The sequence below is a fragment of the Nomascus leucogenys genome, chromosome 6, assembly GCF_006542625.1.
Source record: "Nomascus leucogenys isolate Asia chromosome 6, Asia_NLE_v1, whole genome shotgun sequence".
In the NCBI taxonomy this organism is placed as follows: domain Eukaryota; kingdom Metazoa; phylum Chordata; class Mammalia; order Primates; family Hylobatidae; genus Nomascus; species Nomascus leucogenys.
In genome coordinates, this window is record NC_044386.1 from 1,031,666 (window position 1) to 1,055,634 (window position 23,969).

At 56.7% G+C, this 23,969-nt stretch overlaps 1 protein-coding gene across 4 annotated transcripts in view; it reads right to left on the reverse strand.

Annotated features, from left to right (window-relative positions):
- Nucleotides 1-3,152: 3,152 nt before the first annotated feature.
- TERT (telomerase reverse transcriptase) overlaps nucleotides 3,153-23,969 on the reverse strand; it is a 38,557-nt gene continuing 17,740 nt past the window's right edge. Inside the window, exons 7-16 of one of the 4 annotated variants that reach the window (XM_030813885.1) lie at nucleotides 21,828-21,923; nucleotides 20,715-20,800; nucleotides 18,095-18,208; nucleotides 16,030-16,101; nucleotides 13,801-13,989; nucleotides 9,915-10,041; nucleotides 8,468-8,529; nucleotides 5,334-5,458; nucleotides 4,336-4,473; nucleotides 3,153-3,784 (exon numbers count right to left, since the gene is read on the reverse strand). In XM_030813885.1, coding sequence (XP_030669745.1) covers nucleotides 3,681-3,784; nucleotides 4,336-4,473; nucleotides 5,334-5,458; nucleotides 8,468-8,529; nucleotides 9,915-10,041; nucleotides 13,801-13,989; nucleotides 16,030-16,101; nucleotides 18,095-18,208; nucleotides 20,715-20,800; nucleotides 21,828-21,923 — 1,113 coding nt within the window. In that variant the 3' untranslated portion in view covers nucleotides 3,153-3,680. The remainder of the gene's footprint in view (nucleotides 3,785-4,335; nucleotides 4,474-5,333; nucleotides 5,459-8,467; nucleotides 8,530-9,914; nucleotides 10,042-13,800; nucleotides 13,990-16,029; nucleotides 16,102-18,094; nucleotides 18,209-20,714; nucleotides 20,801-21,827; nucleotides 21,924-23,969) is intronic. The other 3 variants (XM_030813884.1, XM_030813887.1, XM_030813886.1) reach the window with 3 other exon arrangements.

The window sequence follows — 23,969 nt, forward strand, 5'->3', positions numbered from 1 at the left end:
TCATCATGACCCCAGGTGACCAGTACGAAGGGAGGCTAGAAGCCCCACTGTCTCTGTTCCTCTCTCCCTCTTGGCAGCAACTCCACCTGAGCTGTCCCACACGATCCCCAGGGGTGGGCTAAGAGTCTCATTCTGAGAACTGTCTCTGTACTCATTTTCCTGTGCTGGTATTCCATTTGCTGCTGTAACAAATCACTGGAGCTTAGTGGCTTAACACAAATGCATTATCTTACAGCTCTGGAGGCCGGAAAGCTGAAATGGGTCCCACTGGTCTGAAATCGAGGCGTGGGCAGGGCTGTGTGCCCTCAGGATGGGGAGGATTGCTTGCTTTTCCAGCATGGAGCGGCTGCCCCCATTCCTTGGCTGGGGGCCCCCTCCTCCATCTCAAAGCCAGCAGTGGCCAGTGGTCCTTCTCACGTCCCCTCTCTGACTCTCCCCTGCCTCCCTCTCTCACTTCTAGGGACCCTTGTGGTCGTATCAGGCCCACCAGATAATCCAGGATGACCTTAAGTTTGGCTGACTGGCAGCCGTGATTCCACCTGCAGCCTCCACCAGCCTCTGCCATGCGGGTGACACATTCACAGGTTCCAGGAGAAGGACGTGGGCATCTTTGGGGAGGGGCTGTAATTGTGCCTGCCACAAGTGCCTGGGCCTTCTGAAACCCACCAAAGTTTGGCAAGCCCCCTGCACAGCATCCTTCCCAGGCGAGCACCTGGCACCAACATCGAGGGTTATAGCGGGTGCAGGACCGGCAGGAGCGCGGGGCTGAGGCAGGAAAATAACCACTCCCTTTCAGGGGTCCTGGCTGGTGTCACCCACAGCCTCCACCCGTGCCTGCTTCTCCTCCCTTTCTGCTTTGAACTCACTCGCTCCATACACGCTTGTCTGTGGAAGGAAGCGGCTTGAGATGAAGTTCAGGCCTAAGGAAGTCCAGAGAGCTGGGGTTTTTCTTTCCCTTTAAAACTTTGTTTTCATTTTGCCCTGAGATTTGACAGTCTACCTAGCACCTAGCAGGCCTTCTTCTCCTTCTCCTTCTTTCTTCTTTCTTCCTTCTTCCTCTTTTTTTTTTTTTTTTTTTGAGACAGGGTCTCTGTCGCCCAGACTGGAGTGCAATGGTACAATCACAGCTCACTGCAGCCACGACCTCCCGGGCTCAAGCTATCCCCCCATTCAGCCTCCCAAGCAGCGGGGACTATAGATGCTGGACACCACGCCCAGCTAACTTTTTGCATTTTTTGTAGAGATGGGGTCTCCCTATGTTACCCATGCTGGTCTCAAACTCCTGGCCTCAGACAATCCTTCTGCCTCGGCTTCCCAAACTACTGGGATGACAGGTGTGAGCCACCGGGCCTGACCTTACATAGTGGTTTTTAAAAGTGCCAGGCAAGGGCAGTGGCTCACACCTGTAATCCCAGCACTCTGGGAAGCTGAGGCGGGAGGATCACTTGAGCCTGGGGGTTTGCGGCTACAGTGAGCCATGATTGTGCCACTGCACTGACAACCTGGGTGACAGAGTAGACTCCATCTCTAATAATAATAATAATAATAATAATAATAATAATAATAATAATTAATAAAAAGAGACCAATCAAAAAGTAGGTGCTTAGTGAGTTAAGCCACATCAAAGCAAATACCTTTTTTAAGGATCTGATACTTTAGCAAAAGATGTAAGTACTGGGTAAAATTTCAACAAGAAACACCTGGAGAAACAGGATTCTGGAGCTTCGTGGAAGGTGATAACTGAACAAGGGCCTGACCTGTTGGGCTCTGATTCAAACCCAGGTGTGCCTGAGCAGTGGCCTCTGCTCCCAGGAGTCCCGGCCCTGTTCTGTCCAACCTCCCACTGAGGTTGTCCGCCCACGGCGCCCGGGGCCGCTCCCTTCCGGTTTGCAGGGCAAAGGCGCCCCCAGGCCGGCTGCCAAGAGCCCCTCCTTCCTCACAGCTCCTATACGGGGGCTCCAGGCGCCAGCATGCATTTACGACAGTCTGTGGACTTGGGCCCACCATAAACACATTAGGTTCGGTCACTCATTCTCTGAAGCAGCAGCAATAAATGAGGCCATATCCAGCGGCCATAAGCCCCCACCCCGACACCAGGCACATCTGGGCTGCACTCAAAGCAGAGCCCTGTCCAAGGTGCACTCAGTAAGACCCGGCCATACCATGGGGCCCCACCAGGGACCTGCTGGAAGGCTCCGGGGCCGCTCACGCCGGGCCGTCGGTGTCATGTGGCCCAAGCCAACTTCTGAGGTGGGGCTGTTTCTTCACCCCAAGATTGCGTCCCTCTAAGCCGCCCCTCCTGTTCTCTGCAATCCTTCCAGTTCCTTCTGCCTGAGGAAGGACGTGTGTCCAGCTCCACTGCATGCCTGGCGCCCGCCCTGGGAGATAAGTCTGGATGAGACTGGGAGATAAGAGGATGAGAGACCATCAACAGCCCCACCTGGAAGCCTCCTGTGTCCACACCCTCCACTGCCCCACCCCACCCCCCTTCAGAGATCAGAATCCTGGTCCACACCCTCCACCGCTCCACCCTACCCCCCTTCAGAGATCAGAATCCTGGTCTACTCTGAAGAGAATAGCCAGAGGGGGAATGTGACTTTCAACCTGAGTTGGGGGGCTGAGGAGGAGGGATCCTGGATTTCATACAGGATGGTTTCATGCCCCGCCCCCCACCTCCATGAACACTGATGGCCTGGAGGGTGTGCACCAGGGAAGCACATCCGGATCCATGGCTGCAGGTGGGAGGCAGGGGAGGAGGGGGCCCAGCCAGGCTTCCCCATCTTCCCTGCCACCCAGACCAGCCCCCCCATCATCCCTGCCACCCCAGCTGGGCCCCCCTCACCCGTCACCCCAGCTGAGGCCCCCATCATCCCTGCCACCCCGGCTGGGCCCTCCATCATCCCCGCCGCCCAAGCTGGGCCCCCAGCATCCCTGCTGCCCTTTGGACCTGGACTTACTGTTCCCTCTTCCAGGGTGGGGGCTCCCACTGTCTACCCCCCACGCTCCTTCCCCTCCTGCCTCACAGCATCAGAAACCTCCCAGGCCCAGCCAGGCCATGGGCCTGCACTGACCACCACCCCGTTCACTCATACGCTTCTGTAAACGCATGCAGTGGTGTCTATGCAGTGCACATTAGGATTCAAACATGAGACTTTTTTCAAAACTGAAAAACTCAAATATTCAGTGTTTTACTCCCACAGCCCCCACAGTGTGACCCACAGGGACCCCCATCTGGGTGCAGGGTCCTCGCCTGTGTACAGGGCACACCTTTGGTCCAAATTCCCAGAGCTCCCAGGGTCCTTCTCAGGGTCTCCACCTGGATGGTGGGGGTGGAGGGCAGAGGAGGGCAGGGCGAGGGGTGGACAATGGCAAGTCTGGGGAGGGACTATTCCCGTATAGGGAGTGGAAGCCGGCTCCTGGCAAGGAAAAGCTGGCCCTGGGGTGGAGCCTAGCGCCAGCCTTTGGGGAAGTGAGGACGGCAGGTGTGCAGGACACTCAGGCCTCAGCCGGACACTCAGCCATCAGCCAGACATGCAGGCCTCAGCCAGACACTCACTCAGGCCTCAGACTCCCAGCGGTGCGGGCCTGGGTGTGGGCCGCCCCTCCCTCCCTGGGACGTAGAGCCCAGCGTGACAGGGCTGCTGGTGTCCACTCTCGGCCCTGCTGTAGGCGGGCGGCCATCAGTCCAGGATGGTCTTGAAGTCTGAGGGCAGTGCCGGGTTGGCTGCAGCCTCCAGGGCAGCCAGCGTCGTCCCCGGGAGCTTCCGGCTCAGCTGCGTCTGGGCTGCGGGGCCAAAATCAGACTCCGTTCCAGAAGAGGCCAGAGGTGGCATCCTCTAGCCCTCCTGGGATGTGTGGGCGGCCGGGCAGGCAGGGCCTGTACCTCGTGGCCCTGGCTGGTGGGAACCTCAGTGAAGGAACAGACACCCCTCCACCGGGGCGAGCAGGCAAGCAGCCCGGTGACGCTGGAGTGGTGGGGTGGGGAGAGAACTTAAAGACCCCAGGAGCTCAGGACCCCATGGGGGTATCAGGGCAGTAGCCAGGGCAGAGGCTGTGAGAGGACACAGGTCAGGGGTCAGAAGGCTCCCAAGGGTGGGGAGGCATCGCCCCTGAGATGGGAAGCAGGGGTTCAGGAAGTCGTGGACCCTACCAGGCTCCGTGGCCTGGGGACATCAGCGTTTAATCACTTAGGGCTGCCAGTGTGGCTCCAGGCCCCCACGGTCAGGCCCCGGGCGTCTGCACTTCAGCAGCATCTGAGGCTGCTCGCCCCGCACAGGGCGTTCGAGGATGACCCCTGGGCAGGTGGGGCCCGTACTGGCCTCCACCCACACTTGCCTGTCCTGAGTGACCCCAGGAGTGGCACGTAGGTGACGCGGTGTCGAGTCAGCTTGAGCAGGAAGGCTTGGTGGCACAGCCACTGCACGGCCTCGGAGGGCAGAGGGCCGGCAGCGCCCTTGGCCCCTAGCGACATCCCTGGGGGAAAACAGAGGCTGAGGAGTCACAGGCCCAGCCCAGCTCCCCTCCCGGGAGACACCGGAAAGCTGCCCACCCCCGACGGTCTGCGGGGCGGCTCCATCTCCGGCTGCCCCAACCCAACCACTGCAGGAGTCACGACTGAAATGTTTTCTTCGGCTTCTCCAAGTGAAATTTCCACAACACAGAAAGAACAGAAAGTAAAAGCTGTTAAGCTCAGGACCGAAGGTTCGACATGGCTTGAATTTCAGACGGATCAGAAACCTCCCTGACACTGGACAGAGTGTCTGAGGCAGAGGACGGTGACCGGGAAGCAGAGGACAGCCCGGGGCTGTGCGGTGGTGATACATGGCCTCTGCTCCTGGGAGGGGTGGGGTGGCCTGGGCCCGGCCTCCTCCTAAGCCCTCGGCCTGGGTTTGCACAGGGGCCCTAAGTGCCATGGACGGGAGACAGCCCAATCCCACCATGGGGCAAACAGGAGAGGCCAGGCCCCCCGAATCCCACCACAGGGCAAACAGGAGAGGCCAGGCCCCCCGAATCCCACCATGGGGCAAACAGGAGAGGCCAGGCCCCCCGAATCCCACCATGGGGTAAACAGGAGAGACCAGGGCCCCCAGCACTTCCCCAGGCAGAGCAAGGTGGGAAGGACAGCAGCTCCCAGGCAGCTCCTGTCCCTTCTATCAGGTGCTCTGCTCACCCCACAAGAGGGCGGGCAGACGGGCCACCCGGTGGTTGGGTTAAACCACTTCACGACGCGAAGAGGGGTGAGAATTTCCTAAGCCCAGATTCACTCAGTCTCCTGAAGCACTCACACCAGCAGGCAGGCACTGCTGCCACTGAGGCCAGGCACCTGCGCATACCTGCGTTCTTGGCTTTCAGGATGGAGTAGCAGAGGGAGGCCGTGTCAGAGATGACGCGCAGGAAAAATGTGGGGTTCTTCCAAACTTGCTGATGAAATGGGAGCTGCAGCACACACGCGTGGAACCTGAGAGGATGGCGGACAGCGTCAAGAAGAAAGGCCTCCTAAGCAGACAGTGCTCATGGGTGTGGGCATGGGCCCGCCGGTGCGTGGGTGCGTGCATGAATACACATGCATGGGTTTCCTTGTGGGCACAGGTGCACACACACGGATGCATGCATGCCTGTGTGTGCTCGTGTGTGCAAGTACCTGCGTGTCTGTGTGCGTGCACAGGTATACTGTGCGTTTCTATGCACCATCTGTATGAACACACATGTGGAGGCTGAAGCAGCTCCATCCTGGATGCTAACCCACCATGCTGGCTTCTGATTAGCCTGTTCGGGGAAGGCCTCTAAGGTTTCCAGTTTATCCGTTGTTCCTTTACCAGCAGGTACTTACAGTAAATCCTGCCCTTCATCAAACAACCTTGATGTCATCGTACATCAACGTCCTGCGCATCCCTTCTGAGCCACCCGCCCCTGTGGTGCATAAACCCTGGGTCTGGGGTGATGGTGTGAGGACCCATCATCTCATCTTACTGACACTGAGACACCGACTTGGCTTCTGTGCGTAGGTTAAGTCCCTACTAAATGTTTCTTTCCAAGAAACTGCATTTGTCAGTCTTTTTTGTTGTTGTTGAGACGGGCTCTCACTCTGTCACCCAGGCTGCAGTACAATGGTGCAATCTCAGCTTACTGCAACCTCCACCTCCTGGGCTCAAGCGATCCTCCCACGTACTGGAACTACAGGCGCACACCACCATACTCAGCTAATTTTTGTTTTTATCTTTCATAGAGATGGGGTTCTACTATGTTGCTCAGGCTGGTCTTAAACTCCTGGGCTCAAGGGATCCTCTCGCCTCGGCCTCCCAAAGTGCTGGGGCTACAGGTGTGAGCCACCACGCCAGCCCTGTCGGCCTCCTTCTTTGGCCTCTCAGCTTCCTGGGACTTTGGGGCAGGTGTGCATGGACCTGGCCACTGTGAAACAGCACATGTGCACATGTGCTCATATGTGCATGTGATCAGGGCACCCGTGTACGTGGTCTCACCCACTGCCTAAGCCCCTTCTGGAATGACCTGAGATCACACCAGTCAAGCCAGCACTCCAATTTCAGCCTCTCAATAACTCTGCTGAGGTGGGATGTCTTTTCCCCATTTAGCAACGAGGGAAGCCAGGCCCAGAATGTTTTTTAAACAAACAAATAAGCCTGAGGTCCCGGGATTGCCACAGGGCCACGCTCCTGACCCAGGAGGGAAATACCTAGCATGGGTGAGGGGCTCTCTTCCAAAGGGAGAAACACCTGCTAGAGGTCGGGGTGTCCGCCCCCAGCCAGTGTGGAGGTGCGGCCAGCACGGGCCAGGAAGGCTGAGCCCCAGCGGATTTGAATCAGACCCCACCCCCAGCGCCACGTGGCCCACCACAGCCTCACCCACTGCAGCCTGGCTGCCATGAAATTGGGGCCCAGCTCTCCGTTCTCCCACTCCTGCCTCGAGGGAAGGGGATTCCTGGGCCCTCCACGTGTCTGGCTCTGTGTTTGGAAACGGCCCGTGGCCCATCGCACCTCGGCCTCCTCAGGGCTACCCAATCAAGCAACTACCCAAGGGCCCCCACACAGGTGGGGAAACTCAGCCGCCCTGCCCTGAGCCCAGGCCCTCTACGGGAGCTCCTCAGAGCCAGGGACCCTGGTGGGGAGATGAGGACAAGGCTGACCTGAATATGGTAGGAACAGGTGGCAGGTCACATGGCCCATGCCTGGGAAAACTCTGACCTCATCATGGCCCAAGGAGGCCCCAAGCACGCCAGCTGGACCCTGGGGTCAACCACAGTGTCAGACACCTCCAGTCCTCAGTGGCACCTGTATCCAGCACACTCCAAGGGTTTCCAGAAAGGAGTCAAGCAGCTTGCACGAGGGCCCAGGCACGTGTCAGGGAGATGCAAACGAGGGAAGATTTGAGGCAGAGAGAGAAGGCAGAGAGGAGGGCGGTCTGAGCCGGATGCACCCTGGAACTCAGAAAGCCTGGTCCCAAGCCTCTGGAGCCGGCTCAAAGGCGGTAACACGCAGCTGCGGCTCTGCCCTCGCTGCCAGAGCATGAAGGCGCAAGCACTCGGGTTAAAAACCATTTTCGTGGTGCGACCTTGTAATGGAAAACTCTCCCGTGAGCCCTTGCTGGGTTTCCACAATAGACAACGACCTCATTTCACGTGAGGTGTGCACAGTAATCCGCGCAGCCTTGGCCCTGGGTAACACAAATGCTCACACTCATTCTCAGCCCTCATGGGGCGAGGGCTTCGGCCTACTGGCACTCGGCTCCCAGTGGCTTGGAGGCCTGTTCAGGGGGAGGCCTGGCCTGTGGTGCCCGACTGCCCTTTGGTACAGCCCAGAGGCTTGTGCCACCACCTGCCCTGACTCCAGGCAGAAGCTGGCCCTGTGGCCTCCACAGATTGGCCCTTCCCTCTGCGATAAAGTTGTCGATTCTTGGCAGGGGGGCCCCCTGACCAGCCAGGACAGGGAACGTTCCAGGAGCACAGCCGCGCCCAGAGCACAGGTGCCGGCTGGGCTGTGTGGGAGCCACAGCTCTGCTGCACCTTCCCAGGAGTGGGGCCAGTGACCCTCATCTGCACCCACCTCGGCCCTCTTTGCTCTCTGAGACCCCAAATCCTCCCAGCATCTGATCTCCCACCTACTGTTCAGACACCTTCCCAGCCTCCTCTGCTAAGACTCCCCATAAACATCTCCTTACCCCATGCCCCTCCTGCCCTGGGATGGCCTCCATGACGTCCCACAGCCAGTGCACAGGCACAGCAGGGACACCTGGGGCCACACCGGCTCCTACCACTACCCAGAGATGGAGAACAGGTGCTCTGCACAGAGCCACGTGAACACAGAACTATGCAGAGGCAGCAGCACCACCGAAAACCTAAGACATTCCTTGCCCCTAAAACCCAGGAGTTGCAAGGTGAAGCCCCGGGTCAGAGGCGAGCAGAGTGCGGAGGGTCCCTGGAGGCTGGGCCTGCATCCCGTTGCTGGCGACTCACCTGTACGCCTGCAGCAGGAGGATCTTGTAGATGTTGGTGCACACCGTCTGGAGGCTGTTCACCTAGAGTCACCAAGAAAGAGTGAGAAACGGCAGAAACCTCTCTGGGATTTTAAGTTTTTACTTTTTGCCTTATCATCCATTCAGATGGAACAAGAAAGAGGAACATTTTGACAAGAAACTATCCCTCTTCCCAGTGAAATCCGGCCTGGCCCTCACCCGGCAGCTGTGAACCACCCTGGGGGAGTCAGGACTCTGTGTCGTCTGCCTGCCCGAGGCTCAGCCAAGACAGGAAGGAACCAGGACGGGGAGTGGATGCAGATGCCCACAGGAGAGGGAGAGTGGACATGGACACCCACAGGAGAGGGGGAGTGGACACGGACGCTCACAGGAGAGGGGGAATGGATGCAGATGCCCACAGGAGAGGGGGAGTGGACGTGGACACCCACAGGAGAGGGGGAGTGGACACGGATGCTCACAGGAGAGGGGGAGTGGACGCGGATGCCCACACGAGAGGAGGAGTGGACGTGGACACCCACAGGAGAGGGGGAGTGGATGTGGACACCCACAGGAGAGGGGGAGTGGACGTGGATGCCCACAGGAGAGAGGGAGTGGATGCACATGCCCACAGGAGAGGGGGAGTGCACACGGACGCCCACAGGAGAGGGTGAGTGGACGCAGATGCCCACAGGAGAGAGGGAGTGGACGCAGATGCCCACAGGAGAGAGGGAGTGGACGCAGTTGCCCACAGGAGAGGGGGAGTGGACGCAGATGCCCACACGAGAGGGGGAGTGGATGCACATGCCCACGGGAGAGGGGGAGTGGACATGGATGCCCACGGGAGGGAGAGGGGGAGTGGACACGGACGCCCACAGGAGAGGGTGAGTGGATGCAGTTGCCCACAGGAGAGGGGGAGTGGATGCAGATGCCCACAGGAGAGGGGGAGTGGACATGGACGCCCACAGGAGAGAGGGAGTGGATGCAGATGCCCAGACGAGACAATGCCCTCAGGGCTGCAGCTTCAGAGCATCAGCCCACCAAGGCCTGGGACCCCATCTCACCCCGTAAGGAGGGGCACTGGTGCTGAGGACCTAGCGGGGTGAACACAAGGAGCCCTCAATACGTTATGTGCACGCATGCTACTCACACTGCACACCCACGCGCATGCACCTCACGTGAATGCCCACACGACTGCATGAACACACATGCGTGTCAGGTATGCATCTGCATGTGCACATTCACACTTGTGCCCTTGCACACCTGTGCACACACTGCCATGCCTTCATGTACACACATGCACAAATGTATGTGCTCACGTGCATATGCCCACATGTGCACTCTTACGTGCAGCCAGTCACTGTCAGTCTTGCAGGCAGGCACACACACACACATGCTTGTGCACATGCCTCCCGACCTCCAAACTCTGTGCTGACCGTCAGCCTGCTCACCTGCAAATCCAGAAACAGGCTGTGACACTTCAGCCGCAAGACCCCAAAGAGTTTGCGACGCATGTTCCTCCCAGCCTTGAAGCCGCGGTTGAAGGTGAGACTGGCTCTGATGGAGGTCCGGGCGTAGCTGAGACACAGGGGGCACGTCAGACACATATGCCTGCCCCACACCCAGCCTCCTCCTGCAAAGCTTGCTCCAAAGACCCTCCTGCCTTCCTCCCACTTCCTTGTCCTACCTGGGGCATGCGCTGCAGCCCGAGGGGGCTGGGTGCTCACTCCATGGACTCAAAATGCTACACGCCATCCGGACCCTGCACAACCAAACTCCACCAGGACCTGGCTAGTGATGTTGAGTGTATCCAAACCTCACACGGTCGTGTGTGTGCACTCATCATCTGCCCTGATGAGATCTGCACATAACTCGGCCAAAAACACATAATAAACCGTGGAGCCCTGGCTCCCGGGCGTCCCTCGAGTGGGCACGGGTGTGACTCAGGTTTTTTGTGGAAGAACACTGAGTCGGGCGTGGGGAATCTCACTGTGTTTGAATCTCAGGGATGGAAGAGCCAGGTGGCGCCAGCTAAACAGGGCTCCAGTGAGTGCACGTGGCACACACGGTGTCTCCAGAGGGGCAGGACGGAGGCACCCCATCGATGTCCTCCAGGGCCTCACCACCACTCACTGCCCGTGTACATCCACGTCCAAAGATGAACACACATGACATCCACGGCACGCTCCTGGGGTGTGTTCTTTTACATCCAGCTTTGAACACCGCTACATTGAAATAAACATTTTGTGCCATTAAACATTCTTCAAAAATTCTTTGAAAACTTGTTTAACGGCAAAGTAAGTTTTGCGATGCATAATATCTGCTGAGCTCTGTATTTGGGCAGGTTTGTGACTTGCTGTGGCAAGTCCCCCTGCCTGGAACACTGGAAATGGTAAATAAGACCCGTGATAATGTCTGGTCACTTCAGAAGTGGAATTACTGGGAAGACACAGGACATTGTAAGGACTTCCATGCAAACAAGCTGCTTTCCAGAAAAGTCTTTCCATCTTGCCTCACCCTGATGCTGGCTCTTGGCAAGCCCAGAAAAGGAGCCAGCATGAGGGACGGGGACGGGTCTCGCTGTCAGTTTCACATGCGTTTCTTTGAGGGATGGGTCTGTCAGTTTCATGTGCATTTCTTTGATGCTGCTGGTAGGACCTTCCCAAGTGTGCATCGGACGTCCATTTCTTCTTTCACAGCCATCCCCAACATGACCTTGGGCTCTGGCTCGCCCTGAGCCTGTGTGTCTGACTTGTGTGGGGTCCTCGGGCAAAGCAAGGGCCCCGAAGCAGGAGGCCAGGCTGTAATCACGCATGCCCCTTGCCAGCTGGGTGACCGACGGCAGCTGCTGCCCTGGAGCCTTTCCTCCTCTACCTCTCAGGTGGTTAGGAGAACAAAGTGAGAGGATGAATGTGCAAGACCTCACAGGGCGCCTTAAATAAATCATGTGCACAAACGCTCCAGGGAATGGCCATTTTCACTGTGGCTCAGGCAAGCTGAGTTTCTCTGCAGTGAAAGCAATGCCCATTGCCTCACTGGTTTCATCCGCCTCCCTGTGTGTCCTTCCCCAACATCAAACCAGGGAATGTTCACCTCCCTTCCCTTTGAGTCTTTTGTTTCTGTTGCTGGTGTTGTTTGCATGTATCTCCTCTTCTACCTAGAATCTGCTCTGGTCTATGTTGTAAAGACACAACTTATTTGCTTCCAGTCAGTTTTCTCAGAAAAAAAAATTAAACACACACTCTCTTTTCCATCAGCTGTGCCACATGCCACATTAACACATGTTTCTGAGAGACAGGGCTTCTGTTTTGTTCTATTGTTCTGTCCATCAGTTCTCACCACATTCTGCCATCTGAGCTGTGGTTTGGGAGACTAAAATCTGCACAAGAAAATTCCCATCTTACCACTCTTCCTTTTTCGCTTTTCTTAATCATTTTGCCTGTTTTCTTCTCCCAGATGCCCTTCAAGCCTTTGCTGCATGCTTCAGACACAGAGGATGTGAGTTCATCCTGAGTATAACGAACCACTGCCTCCGCTGCTGAGCTTTTAGAGCCACCTCTGCAAGCAGGCACTCTGACCAAGTGGCCTTTGGGAGCACAGAATATTCTGGCATTGAACCCACATCTGATGACCTGATGCCCACCCATCCTGCACTAGCCTCTGTGGCTTTGCAATGTGTTTAGAGAGAACCCATTTTCCTGATTTGTTTGTCTGTCCTTTGTCCTTCAATAACATTCACTGATGCCATGCCAGAGGTTGGAACCAGGGGTGCCTGTCCTAAAAAATACATTTCATGGGGAGCAAAATAAGCAGTGGACAGTTCACAGCTGACTGGTATGGCCAGTGCTGCAGAGGTGCCTGGGAGAGGTGAAGAGGTGCTGGGAGCCCAGGAAATCTGGAAATCACCCAGACAAAGCTAGTGGAGGCCAGGACCAGGTGAGGCTGTGAGAGGGAAGCAGGGACTGTGGGGAGCACAGGGGACCGGCATCCTTGTGGGGAGGGAGCTGCAACAGGGACATGCTGGGCACCATGCACAAGGGTGTCTGCACCTGCCACTCCCCCATCATGAGGGCATCCACACCTGCCGCTCCCCCATGAAGCAAACCCCAGGTAGCATTCTGGAAAGAGGCCAAGTCCAGATCCGGACTGTTCAACTCAAAATGACAGGACCCCAGCTTAAACCACTGGTTTAACAACCATCCACCACTTATTTCTCTTCCCATGAAGCTGTGCTTTTAGAGGAAGGCACCCCCAGTTCCAGCCTCTAGCACAGCACCGATGAATATTATTGAAGGACAGAATTAAAAAACACCTGTCCACTATGGTTTTGGAATGCTGATACTTTGTTTTTTTTTTAAGATGAAGTCTTGCTCTATTGTCCAGGCTGGAGTGCAGTGGTGTGATCTCGGCTCACTGCAACCTCTGCCTCCTGGGTTCATATGCTTCTCCTGCCTCGGCCTCCCGCACAGCTGGGACTACAAGCGTGCGCCACCAGACCAGGCTAATTTTTGTATTTTTTAAGTAGAAACGGAGTTTCACTATGTTGGCTAGGCTGGCCTCAAACTCCTGGCCTCAAGTGATCCACCCACCTCGGCCTCCCAAAGTGCTGGGATTACAGGTGCGAGCCACCTCGCCCTGCCTGGAATGTTGATACTTTTTACTTATACAAGAAACAGCACAGATTTCTGCATCTGTGTCCATCTTCAATCCATTTGTGTCTGAGCCTGAGATGGGGCCTTGAGCTCTTGGGCTCAGGGGAAACGAGACCCCAGAATTTTGTAGAGACCCCCCCACACCACAGCCCTGTCCCCTGATGGGTCACACGTGATCATGAACTCATGGCATCCTGTAGACTGTGGACGAGCCTCGGAGTGTGGGCCTCACAGTGGAGAGACTCACACCCAAAAGGGCCCTGAAGTCTCTGGGTTAGGAGAGACTCATGCCCAGCAGAGCCCCAGGGTCTCAGGTTCGGAGGGACTCACGCCCAGCAGGGCCCCGGCGTTTCAAGTTTGGAGAGACTCACGCCCAGCAGGGCCCGGGCGTCTTGGGTTCGGATCCAGACTGCTTTCTGAAGACACCTCAGTGCTCCCGGGTCTGGTGCACAATTTCCTTTTACCAAAATAGCACAGAAAACTGCTCCCCTTGTGAGTACCCTCACTCAGACAGAAAGACGCATTTTTGCTCAGCCCTGGATGGGACGAGGGGCACCCTGTGGCCTCTGACCCTTTGGGATTGGCAGTCACCTGCCCCACACGGAAGCAGGGGTGGACGGGATGGCCCTGCAGCAGCATCTGCCCTGGCCAGGCACAGGCTCCACTTCCGGCCAGGTGCGCTCACCTGGAGTAGTCACTCTGCACCTCCAGGGTCCGGGTGTCCAGTAGCAGGCCACACCAGGGGAACAGGCCGTGGGCCGGCAGCTGAACAAAAGCCGTGCCGCCCAGGGCCGCGTCTTCTACGGGGAAGTTCACCACTGTCTTCCGCAAGTTCACCACGCAGCCATACTCAGGGACACCTCGGACCAGGGTCCTAAGGCAGAAGGGCAATGTCAACCCCAGGATGCGGGGCTGTCACCCAGGAGGTGCCCTGACACCCTTGTTAAATGCTTTGGAAAACCCCAGAGAAGTGGTGATTTGGAGCAGGGTGCTGGGCCTGGAAGGAGCTCTGAGGAGCCTGGACCCAGCCCTGCTCCAGACTTCGGGGTGCTTGCCCTGTCTCCTGGACAGGACAGGTAGGTGAGCGTGCAAGAACCTGGCCTGGACCCGGGACACCCAGGACTCAGACGGGAGGTGCAGCCCCAGTGGCCTCTGTGATGGTCCATCTCATGTGTCCCCATGGCAAGACCACGATCCCGTTATAAAGACTCATCTGTGGTCCGGGGCAGACTAAAATCTGGACAAGAAATTGCCACCATCCCACCTTCTTTTAAGACATTTCTCAATGACTTTGCCTGTTTTCTCCTAGATGCCCTGAAGGCATCTGCTGTGCTTTAGTCACAGGGGAGGGTTCTGAGTTCATACTCAGGTGTGGGACCCGGCTGGGCTGTGAGCTGGGCAACACCAGTCATCAGCTTCATGTCAAAGAGGTTCCCTCACCGAGTCATAGCCTCAGCTTCACGTCAAGGAGGTTCCCCCACCAAGTCATGAGCCTCAGCTTCACGTCAAGGAGGTTCCCTCACTGAGTCATGACCCTGAACTTCACGTCAAGGAGGTTCCCTCACTGAGTCATGAGCCTCGCCCACCCAGCTCAGGGAGCTCCCCTGTGCCCGGCAGTGTCTGCTCCGGCCTGGGCATCCCCTTCCCTTCTTGCGGCCTCTGCTCTGGCCCCGAGCGTCCCCCTGCCCTTCCTGTGGCCTGGCCCTGGGACCTCGGCCGGCTGCTCAGCTCCCCTGGTGCATTACCAGCTCCCTGCGGCCACCACTTCCTGTTACATGGCTGCCGACTCATCTCCTGAGACAGAGTTCTGCCCCCGGTGGGACCCCAACATACACTCTGAGCCACTTCCCTGGCCAGCACCCTCAGGAACTTGCCACACAGAAGCAGTGTTCCCCATCTGCTCTGTCCCCTCAGCAGCCTCAGGACTCCTGAGCCCTCAGTTGCCTGGGACCTGGGCTCATCCTGAGAGAATCATAGTGGATTTAAATGTGTGCGTCCTGCTGTGATTTAAATGTGCGCGGCCTGCTGTGCCCCGGGCTGCGGCAGGAGGAACGCCGGGCGTGCCCGCAGCCCAGGGCGGTCCTGGAGGGCGGACTTGGAGGGTGGACCTGGAGGGCGGACTTGGAGGGCGGGTCCAAATGGGTTTTCACAAACACAGCCCAGCAAAGCACCCGAAACCACCCATGGCGGCCACATTTTCTGAGGGTTCTGTTTACAGCTTTAAAGGTTTCTCGTCCCTCGTCAAATCGCACTTTAAAGCAAGCCCACGGGCTCTGTGGGGCACCCTTGAGTGGGACTACATTCGACAATCCCCTGTGCTGAGGCCAGGTTCCCTGTGCCTGATTTTAGTTCGAGCCACAAAAATCAACTCTGAGACCCACTCCTCGCCACCTCTGTAGTTCAAGACAGCACCACTCAGCAAATCCAAATTCTCCCGCCGATCCCAAACAACCCCTGGCGGGAACGTGACGGTAGCGAATGCTGTGGGTCAGCTCACTCGGCAGCTGCTGCTCTCCGCAGGCTCCGGTGCACCCTGGGGAGGAGGCTGCCGCCTCGGCCCTACAGGCCCTGTGCACAGCTCCTGGGGGTCTCACTGGGGCCCCAAGAGCCGCCACACTTGACTTTCCAAAGAGCAGCAGGAGCTGGGTCACCGCCTGCACTCACCATGTGAGTAACCTGGGCGCCTCTCTGCAGGACCAGGGCCCGCACGGCTCCCACTCTCTCCCGAAGGTGCCCCTGTGCCCCCAGGCCCGGGTGCACGGCCAAGCGCCTCCGCTCTTGCACACCCAGCACTGGCAGAGAGAGAGGACTCAGCGGAGACAACGCTGCGGTGCCGGGGCAGGACACGGGGGGCTCAACCCTGCGAAGCCCACAGGCCGTGGAGGTCCCCACAGACACACGGCACGGGCCTCACCTGAGGAAGGCTTTCGCGTGGGTGAGGTGAGGTGTCACCAACAAGAAATCATCCACCAAACGCAGGAGCAGCCTAAAATAAAGGAAAATACACACGCAAGGTTAACTTTACACTTTTTACCTAGTATCTGTCTACAAGGGACTGAATGTCAAACAATTTACACAGGCAAAAATAAGTAACATTTTCCAAAGTGGTTAAATCAAAAACTTAAATTTCTTTCCAACAGACGTGCTCTCTACAGTTAACTGCTACAGCAATTCCTCATTCATTATAAGTAAGTACTCAATGTTTAGCACCGGCTTGTGCGATTCTGAGCCAGCTGAAGATGAACAAAGGCCATCAGGTGCGGCCCCAATTCTCAGACTGTTAGGGAAAAATAACTGAAGACGGTAAGAATGCTGGGGCCGGGAACCTCGCCCCTTCTGAGCCACGTGGTGCCCTTTACCAGCATGGCAGCTGGTTATCATCCGAGCATCATCCGAGACCCAGATCCTGTCCACAGGAAGCTGGGCATGGTGCACTGTGTGACCCTCAGGCCCAAGCCTGGCGCCCTGCGACCATGGACCAGAGGTATCCTGTCCCAGAGGGCTGACCAGTGTGCCGCCAGCTCGAGGACACTTCCCTGCAAGTCCCAGAGCAACCTGTGTGTACAAGAAATTTTTGTTTCTGTTACATAAACTTATTTCAATCTAGAACTTGAACCTTAATGAAGAAGAACCTTGATCCACTGTACATGCTATAATTGGAGCTAGAGTTTCAAAAGATGCACAGGAAAAGCCCGGAGACTTCGAGAGAAACGGCCGTGTGGCCTGCAGGCTTCCTGATGCATCCTTCACTAACTGTCTGCTTGTTCAATGATACTATTTTCAAAAAAAGTAACTGCTGTCCACATCCTCTCCAGCACCAGAACACTTTTACACTGTTGGTGGGACTGTAAACTAGTTCAACCATTGTGGAAGACAGTGTGGCAATTCCTCAGGGATCTAGAACTAGAAATACCATTTGACTCAGCCATCCCATGACTGGGTGTATACCTAAAAGATTATAAATCATGTTGCTATAAAGATACATGCACAAGTATGTTTATTGTGGCACTATTCACAATAGCAAAGACTTGGAACCAACCCAAATGTCCATCAGTGATAGACTGGATAAAGAAAATGTGGCACATATACACCATGGAATACTATGCCGCCATAAAAAAGGATGAGTTCATGTCCTTTGTAGGGACATGGATGAAGCTAGAAACCATCACTCTGAGCAAACTATTACAAGGGAAGAAAACCAAACACCGCACATTCTCACTCACAGGTGGGAATTGAACAATGAGAACACTTGGACACAGGGCGGGGAACATCACACACCGCGGCCTGTTGTGGGGTGGAGGGAGGAGAGAGGGACAGCGTTAGGAGAAATATCTAATGTAAATGACGAGTTAGTGGGTGCAGCACACCAACATGGCACATGTATACATATGGAACAAACCTGCACGTTGTGCACATGTACCCTAGAACTTAAAGTATTAAAAAAAAAAAGTAACTGCTGTCAACAAAAGTCAGCTGAATTGAACCACATTAGGTTGGCACAATATTTAGGTGTGTGCGTCCTTGGGCGTAGACCCCATGCAAGTGGGATGGGCAATGGGCTGAAGAGGCGCCCAGTCCAGGCCACCTGTCGAGGGCCTGCCACGAGATGCGGGGCCTCAGGCTGCACCAGCCCCATCTCCCTGAGGACCCTAAAGGAACCCGGGTGGATATGATGGAAGCTGGTGTGCTTCCTCGGTGTTGAATTCACATGCTCATCATGCAGGGCAGCGGCCTTCCTGCCTGCTGAGCCCTGAGGCCTCTGGCCATGGCTGCTGGACAGAGCCTGCATGGAGCCCACAGTCCACAGTCTGTGCAACCCCTCCCGTGCAGCTTCATACCCAGGAGGGGCTGCAACCTTGTCTGGTTCCTCAAGACAGAACAGTCATGGTATCCAGAGCACCAGGAATATTAACACTGAACGCGTCAAAAGTAAATCAACCCCCACCCAAGCCCCCCCCCCGGGGAAGAGGAGGCCTCACCCGTCCCGCCGAATCCCCGCAAACAGCTTGTTCTCCATGTCGCCATAGCACAGGCTGCAGAGCAGCGTGGACAGGATGGAGCCCTGCGGGATCCCCTGGCACTGGACGTAGGACCTGGGGTGGGAAGACACAGGTGAGAGATGGGCAGGGCATGTGCTGGACATGTGTACACTCAGAGCCACACACAGACACAGACCCTCATACACACCACCGATATGTCTACCATTCAGCCGGCAAACACCTCAGAAACACAGCAGACGAGACCTCTGAGCAAACAATCCCTGCTCCCCACTCTCACCGTGAACTGGGGCGGCTTAAACAGACCCAGCCACAGGTGTGACCACATCCTTGCTCTGAATCATCAAGGCTTTCTTTCATTAAGGTTTCTTAAATCTTAGAGTTTATTCACAGAACCAGACACTTAACCCAGAATGAATGCTTCACCGGACTCCTTTTTTTTTTTCAAGGAATTAATCCACAGGGAAAGACTCATGGCCCTACACGTAGCAGCTGTGTGCCAACAGATACAACCTTGCCCCTAGTTTCACCACGACCAACGAGATGCAGAAACTCTCCAAACAAACAAGGACGCCAAGGGTGCGTTTTCAGACAAACAGTGACAGCAGAATAGCCCCTTGGAACCTGAAGGTGCACGCAGAAGGCATGGCTGTCACGCGACCCTCAGCCATCCCCAGAGCCCATAGGACGCCACTCCTGTTGCTAAGAGACACTTGCAGCCTACTGCAGACAAGACCTGTTATTTTCGGGAAGCACTGTAGGTGGTCACCTTAAAAAGAGGCTTTCTGGCCGGGCGTGGTGGCTCACATCTGTAAATCCCAGCACTTTGGGAGGCCGAGGTGGGTGGATCACCTGAGGTCAGGAGTTCGAGACCAGCCTGGCCAACATGGCAAAACTCCCCTCTCTACTAAAAATACAAAAATTAGCCAGGTGTGGTGGTGGGTGCCTGTAATCTCAGCTGCTCGGGAGGCTGAGGCAGAAGAATTGCTGGAACCTGGGAGGTGGAGGTTGCAGTGAGTTGAGATCGCGCCACTGCACTCAAGCCCGGGCAGACAACAGTGAGATTCTGTCTCAAAAAAAAGAAAGAAAGAAAGAAAAAAAAAAGAGGCTTTCCTTGCTGGTGCAGATATCACACTGATGGGCAAGAGGACTGCGCTTTTTGCACAGAAGCACACGCACCAACTCTAGGACTCCCGCCAGCCCAGCAAGTCAATGCAAGCAGATACGCCCCTGTGAGCACACAGGATGGGAAACTCTCTCTGTTCTTAGTTTCTGGGGCAACAGGTTTTGAAGATGTTTTTATTCAGAGGCCAAACTGGACCACGATGGGGACTAGAGCTTCGGGCCTGTCCGTGTCCTCGGGACAGGACAGACACAGTCACCTCCTGTCTGTCAGGGCATGAGGATGCAGTCACCGCCTCACATTCCGCAAAGTCCTGCCACACACGGATGGCACAGGACTTGATCCATCTTAATAAAATTCATGGCCAGGAAGGAGGCCCGTGGTGGCTTCTCTGGGGAGGTGACTTTGTCAGCGGCTTCTGTGGGCCTGGGGGCTGCTTACACACATGTGCACACGTGTTCCTCGGTCAAAATTCACTCTGCTGCCATGTGCAATTTGTGTTTTTCCAGGATGTGTGTACTACTTAATATTTCTAATTATACTTTAATAAATATTATAATTGCTTATAACATTAGTGATTACTTATAATGCAATAATTAATGGTTATATTTTTAAATAAAAGCTTCCGAAGCTGTGCACAGTCCTGTATCTGCTGGAGACGATCCCAGAGAGAGGCCTCCACATTCCACCTGACTGCGGATGACCTTGAGTGTGCACGAATTTCCTCCGTGCTACCACTCTCCCCAGGCACACGCAGAGTCGCAGGCAGACGCCTGCCGGCAGGTGTGTGATTTTACTTAAAATCCAGAGGACGTGATGTGGCACCGGGCACCGTGGCTCTACCGCCGTGAGTGTGGCTCACCCAGTGGCTGTGTGACAGCAGCTCTCCCAGGCCGCCTGCCCCATGGCCAGCACAGGCCCCCTGAGAGGAGCAAACTACACGGTCAACCCCCCACTTTCCAGATGGGAAATTTAGTCACAGAGAGAAGAGCCCGCGCCCTCGCGGGGGTCACGCGACAGGGACGGGAAGTGAGAATCAGATAAAATCCTCTTGTATCGGGAGGGAGAGATACAAGCGTGTGAGGGCCGGGTGCCCAGCGTCAGTAGTAACTTGGAGCTGCCAAGCTGCAGGCTCAAACGCTCAGCCACACACCTGACGCAGACACACCCCCCGCCCCCTGTCCTCCACACAGGAGCGAGTCCACGTCCCGCTTGCCATTTCCAGGCCTCGCGCGGCATCTGCTCTGCTCCGGCTGCGGCAAGCCGAGCCACGTTCCCGGGGCCTCGGGAGCCTGCAGCCCAGGAGCCGGAGGGGGCAGGGGCCAGAAAAGGAGACTCTGGTGGCCCCAGGGAGGATAGCAGTGGGGAAGGGGCAGGACAGAGGTGAGCAGAAGCCCTGCCAGCCCGCCCACCCTCCCGCAGGGCAATGGCACCTGGCCACCCTCCCACAGGGCAATGGCACCTGGCCACCCGACTCACTTGCCCCTGATGCGCACAGCGTGGTGGCACACGAAGCGTAGGAAGACGTCGAAGAGGCCACTGCTGGCCTCATTCAGGGAGAAGCTCTGGGAAAGCAGACGGGAGACACGTGGGAGTGAGCCGGTGGGCGCCGAGACAGGCAGGACCACATGGCCAAGACCCTCCGTCCCTTTTGGGGTCAGTGTTTGTGATGAAGTGCGGGGCTGGAATGCAGGGCCATCGTGGGCTGGCCGGGCCAAGTCTCTGCAGACACACACGGGCTTAGGCAGAGCGTGTGACACCGAACATCTCCTCTGGGCCACCTGGGTGTCCAGCTGGGCTCACACCTGCACAGCCCACCGTGGCCCAGATGGCACACGTGATCCAGGAGTTGCTGCCCAGCTACCAGGCACAGGGTCTGGGTCCCAGGAGCCCATGCCACCCCCACCCCCACCCTGGGAGCCAAGGAAATTCGCCCAGAGGTCTCTGAGCCTCACTCGGTGGACACGACTATCCCCTAAAGTGGAACAAGTGCACAACAGGCATCTGCAAAGAGCCACAGGGGCCACGTGAACAGACCCAGCACTGAGGGGCCCACTCAGCGGGGCATGGCTCAAACACGGCCTGTCCTCCTAAGGGGGACACGTTTCCTTTGGCCTCAGACCCAGCACTGGGGGGCCAGCTCAGCGGGACGCATGGCTCAAACACGGCCTGTCCTCCTAAGAAGGGAGACATGTTTCCTTTGGCCTCAGACCCAGCACTGAGGGGCCAGCTCGGCGCGACATGGCTCAAACACGGCCTGCCCTCCTAAAGGAGGGGGACACCTTTCCTTTGGCCTCAAGATCAAAATTGACAGAGCAGACATTTAGCAAATCATGAACAAAGCCACTACGGAGCTGGAGAGAGGCCGCGCGGTCAAATGTGAGCAGGTGCCTGAATGCAGCCGCTGTCACAGCCTGGCATGGCCCAGCTCAGATTCCACCAAGGCACACAGCTCATCATGCCCCCACCACAGCTCATTCCCCCCACTGCCCCCCAGGGCCAACAGTCTGTCTGGTGATGAGCCCACTGATGCCCCAGGGGAGGACCCACTGCTGGGAGTCCGTGCCCAACCCTGTGGGGCAGTGCCCAGACCTGCTCGATGACGACGGCATCCCTCAGCGGGCTGGTCTCCTGCAGGTGAGCCACGAACTGTCGCATGTACGGCTGGAGGTCTGTCAAGGTAGAGACCTGCCGGCAGAGGAGAGGGCATGAGCCACAAATGTGGCCCGCCCTGGCCAGAGCTGGGCACTTGTTTCTTCCAACCAGGACGTGTGGACCTGCGGCCAAGCCCGGTGGCGGGATGAAGCCCAGGGAGCACCTGGGGAGCTTCTGTTTGGGAAAGGGGGACCGGGGGGCTGGGGACACAAAGTAGCTACAGACACACCTGGGACTCCAACTGCAGCCACCACCCATCAGACCCCCATGACCGACCGCCATCCACAGTCACCACATCAGACCCCACGACCAACCGCCATCCACAGTCACCACATCAGACCCCACGACCACCGCCATCCACAGTCACCACACACCAGACCCCACAACCCCATCCACAGTCACCACATCAGAACCCACGACCTCCATTCACAGTAACCACACCAGACCCCACAACCTCCATCCACAGTCACCACATCAGAACCCACGACCTCCATCCACAGTCACCACATCAGAACCCACGACCGCCATGCACAGTCACCACAACAGACCCCACGACTGACTGCCATCCACGGTCACCACATCAGACCCCACGACCGCCATGCACAGTCACCACAACAGACCCCACGACTGACTGCCATCCACGGTCACCACATCAGACCCCACGACCTCCATCCACAGTCACTACACATCAGAACCCCCACGACCTCCATCCACAGTCACAAATCAGACCCCACGACCGCCATCCACAGTCACTACACATCAGACCCCACGACCGCCATCCACAGTCACCAAATCAGACCCCACGACCTCCATCCACAGTCACTACACATCAGACCCCACGACCTCCATCCACAGTCACTACACATCAGACTCCACGACTGCCATCCACAGTCACCATATCAGACCCCGATGACCGACCTCCATCCACAGTCACGTGGCACAAGTGGCACTCGAGCTCCCGGGCCTCTCCAGCCCAATGCTGGAGGGATTGCAGGGATGCAGGTGCAGCCGCAGCACAGGCAGGAGAAGAGTCTGGAGATGGGGGAGAGAGACCGGCACCCCTACCTCCTGTTCTGCAGACTCCCCCAGGACACTTGCCATTTACCACAGGACCCGCCAAGCTCCTGAGTCCCCAAGATAGGATGTGACCAGGCACGCGACACACACTAACACAGACACAGGAGACCTTGAGCTTGTGAGGCATCAAAAGAGGTGCACGGTGACTTTGTGCTTTAGCATGTTCCCCAGCCCCCAGGAGCTGGTGGCAGGGCCATGGGCTAAAACCACATCGAGTACGATTCAACCCTGAGAACCAACCTGCAAGGCAGTAACAGGAAGGTACATGGGGCCTGCACCCTTCCCAACCCAGGAGCAAGCAACATGCCCACAAATAGCCCATGGGTCTGAGGTTGGCAGAAAGCATCACAGAAATCCATAATTATTCTGGACTCAATACAGAAAAGCCAATATTTCAAAACTGATGAGATGCTGCTGAAGCAGGTCTTTAGTGCAGGGTCCCCAGCCATTGTGGTACCAGGGACTGGTTTCGTGAAAGACGATTTTTCCACAGGACAGCAGTGGGGAAGGGGACGGTTTTGGGAGGAAACGGTTCCGCCTCAGATCATCAGGCATTAGATTCCTATAAGGAGCCCAGAATCTAGACCCCTCTCATGCACAGTTCTCAGTAGGGTGTGTGTGCCTTTGAGCACCGAATGCCACTGCTGATCTGAGAGGGGGTGGGGCTGAGGCGGGAATGCTGGCTCACCACACCCCACCTAGCCTCCCGCTGTGCGCCTGGTTCCTAACAGGCCCCAGACCCGTGCCACTCCATGGCCAGGGGCCTGGGGAACCCTGCTTTAGAGGGAAAACTGCAACTTCAGATGCTTGTTTAGAAAAGAAAGTTCAAACGTCCATAATCAAAGCTTTTCCTTCAAGGAGCCGGAAAAAGAACAACAAACAAAGCCTAAAGGAAATGGAAGGAGGCCATCGATAAACAGCAGACACCAATTACCCAGGAAACAGCCGGGAAATCAGCACACGTGAAACTCTTCTGTGAAGACAGTCACGAAACAGAAAGAC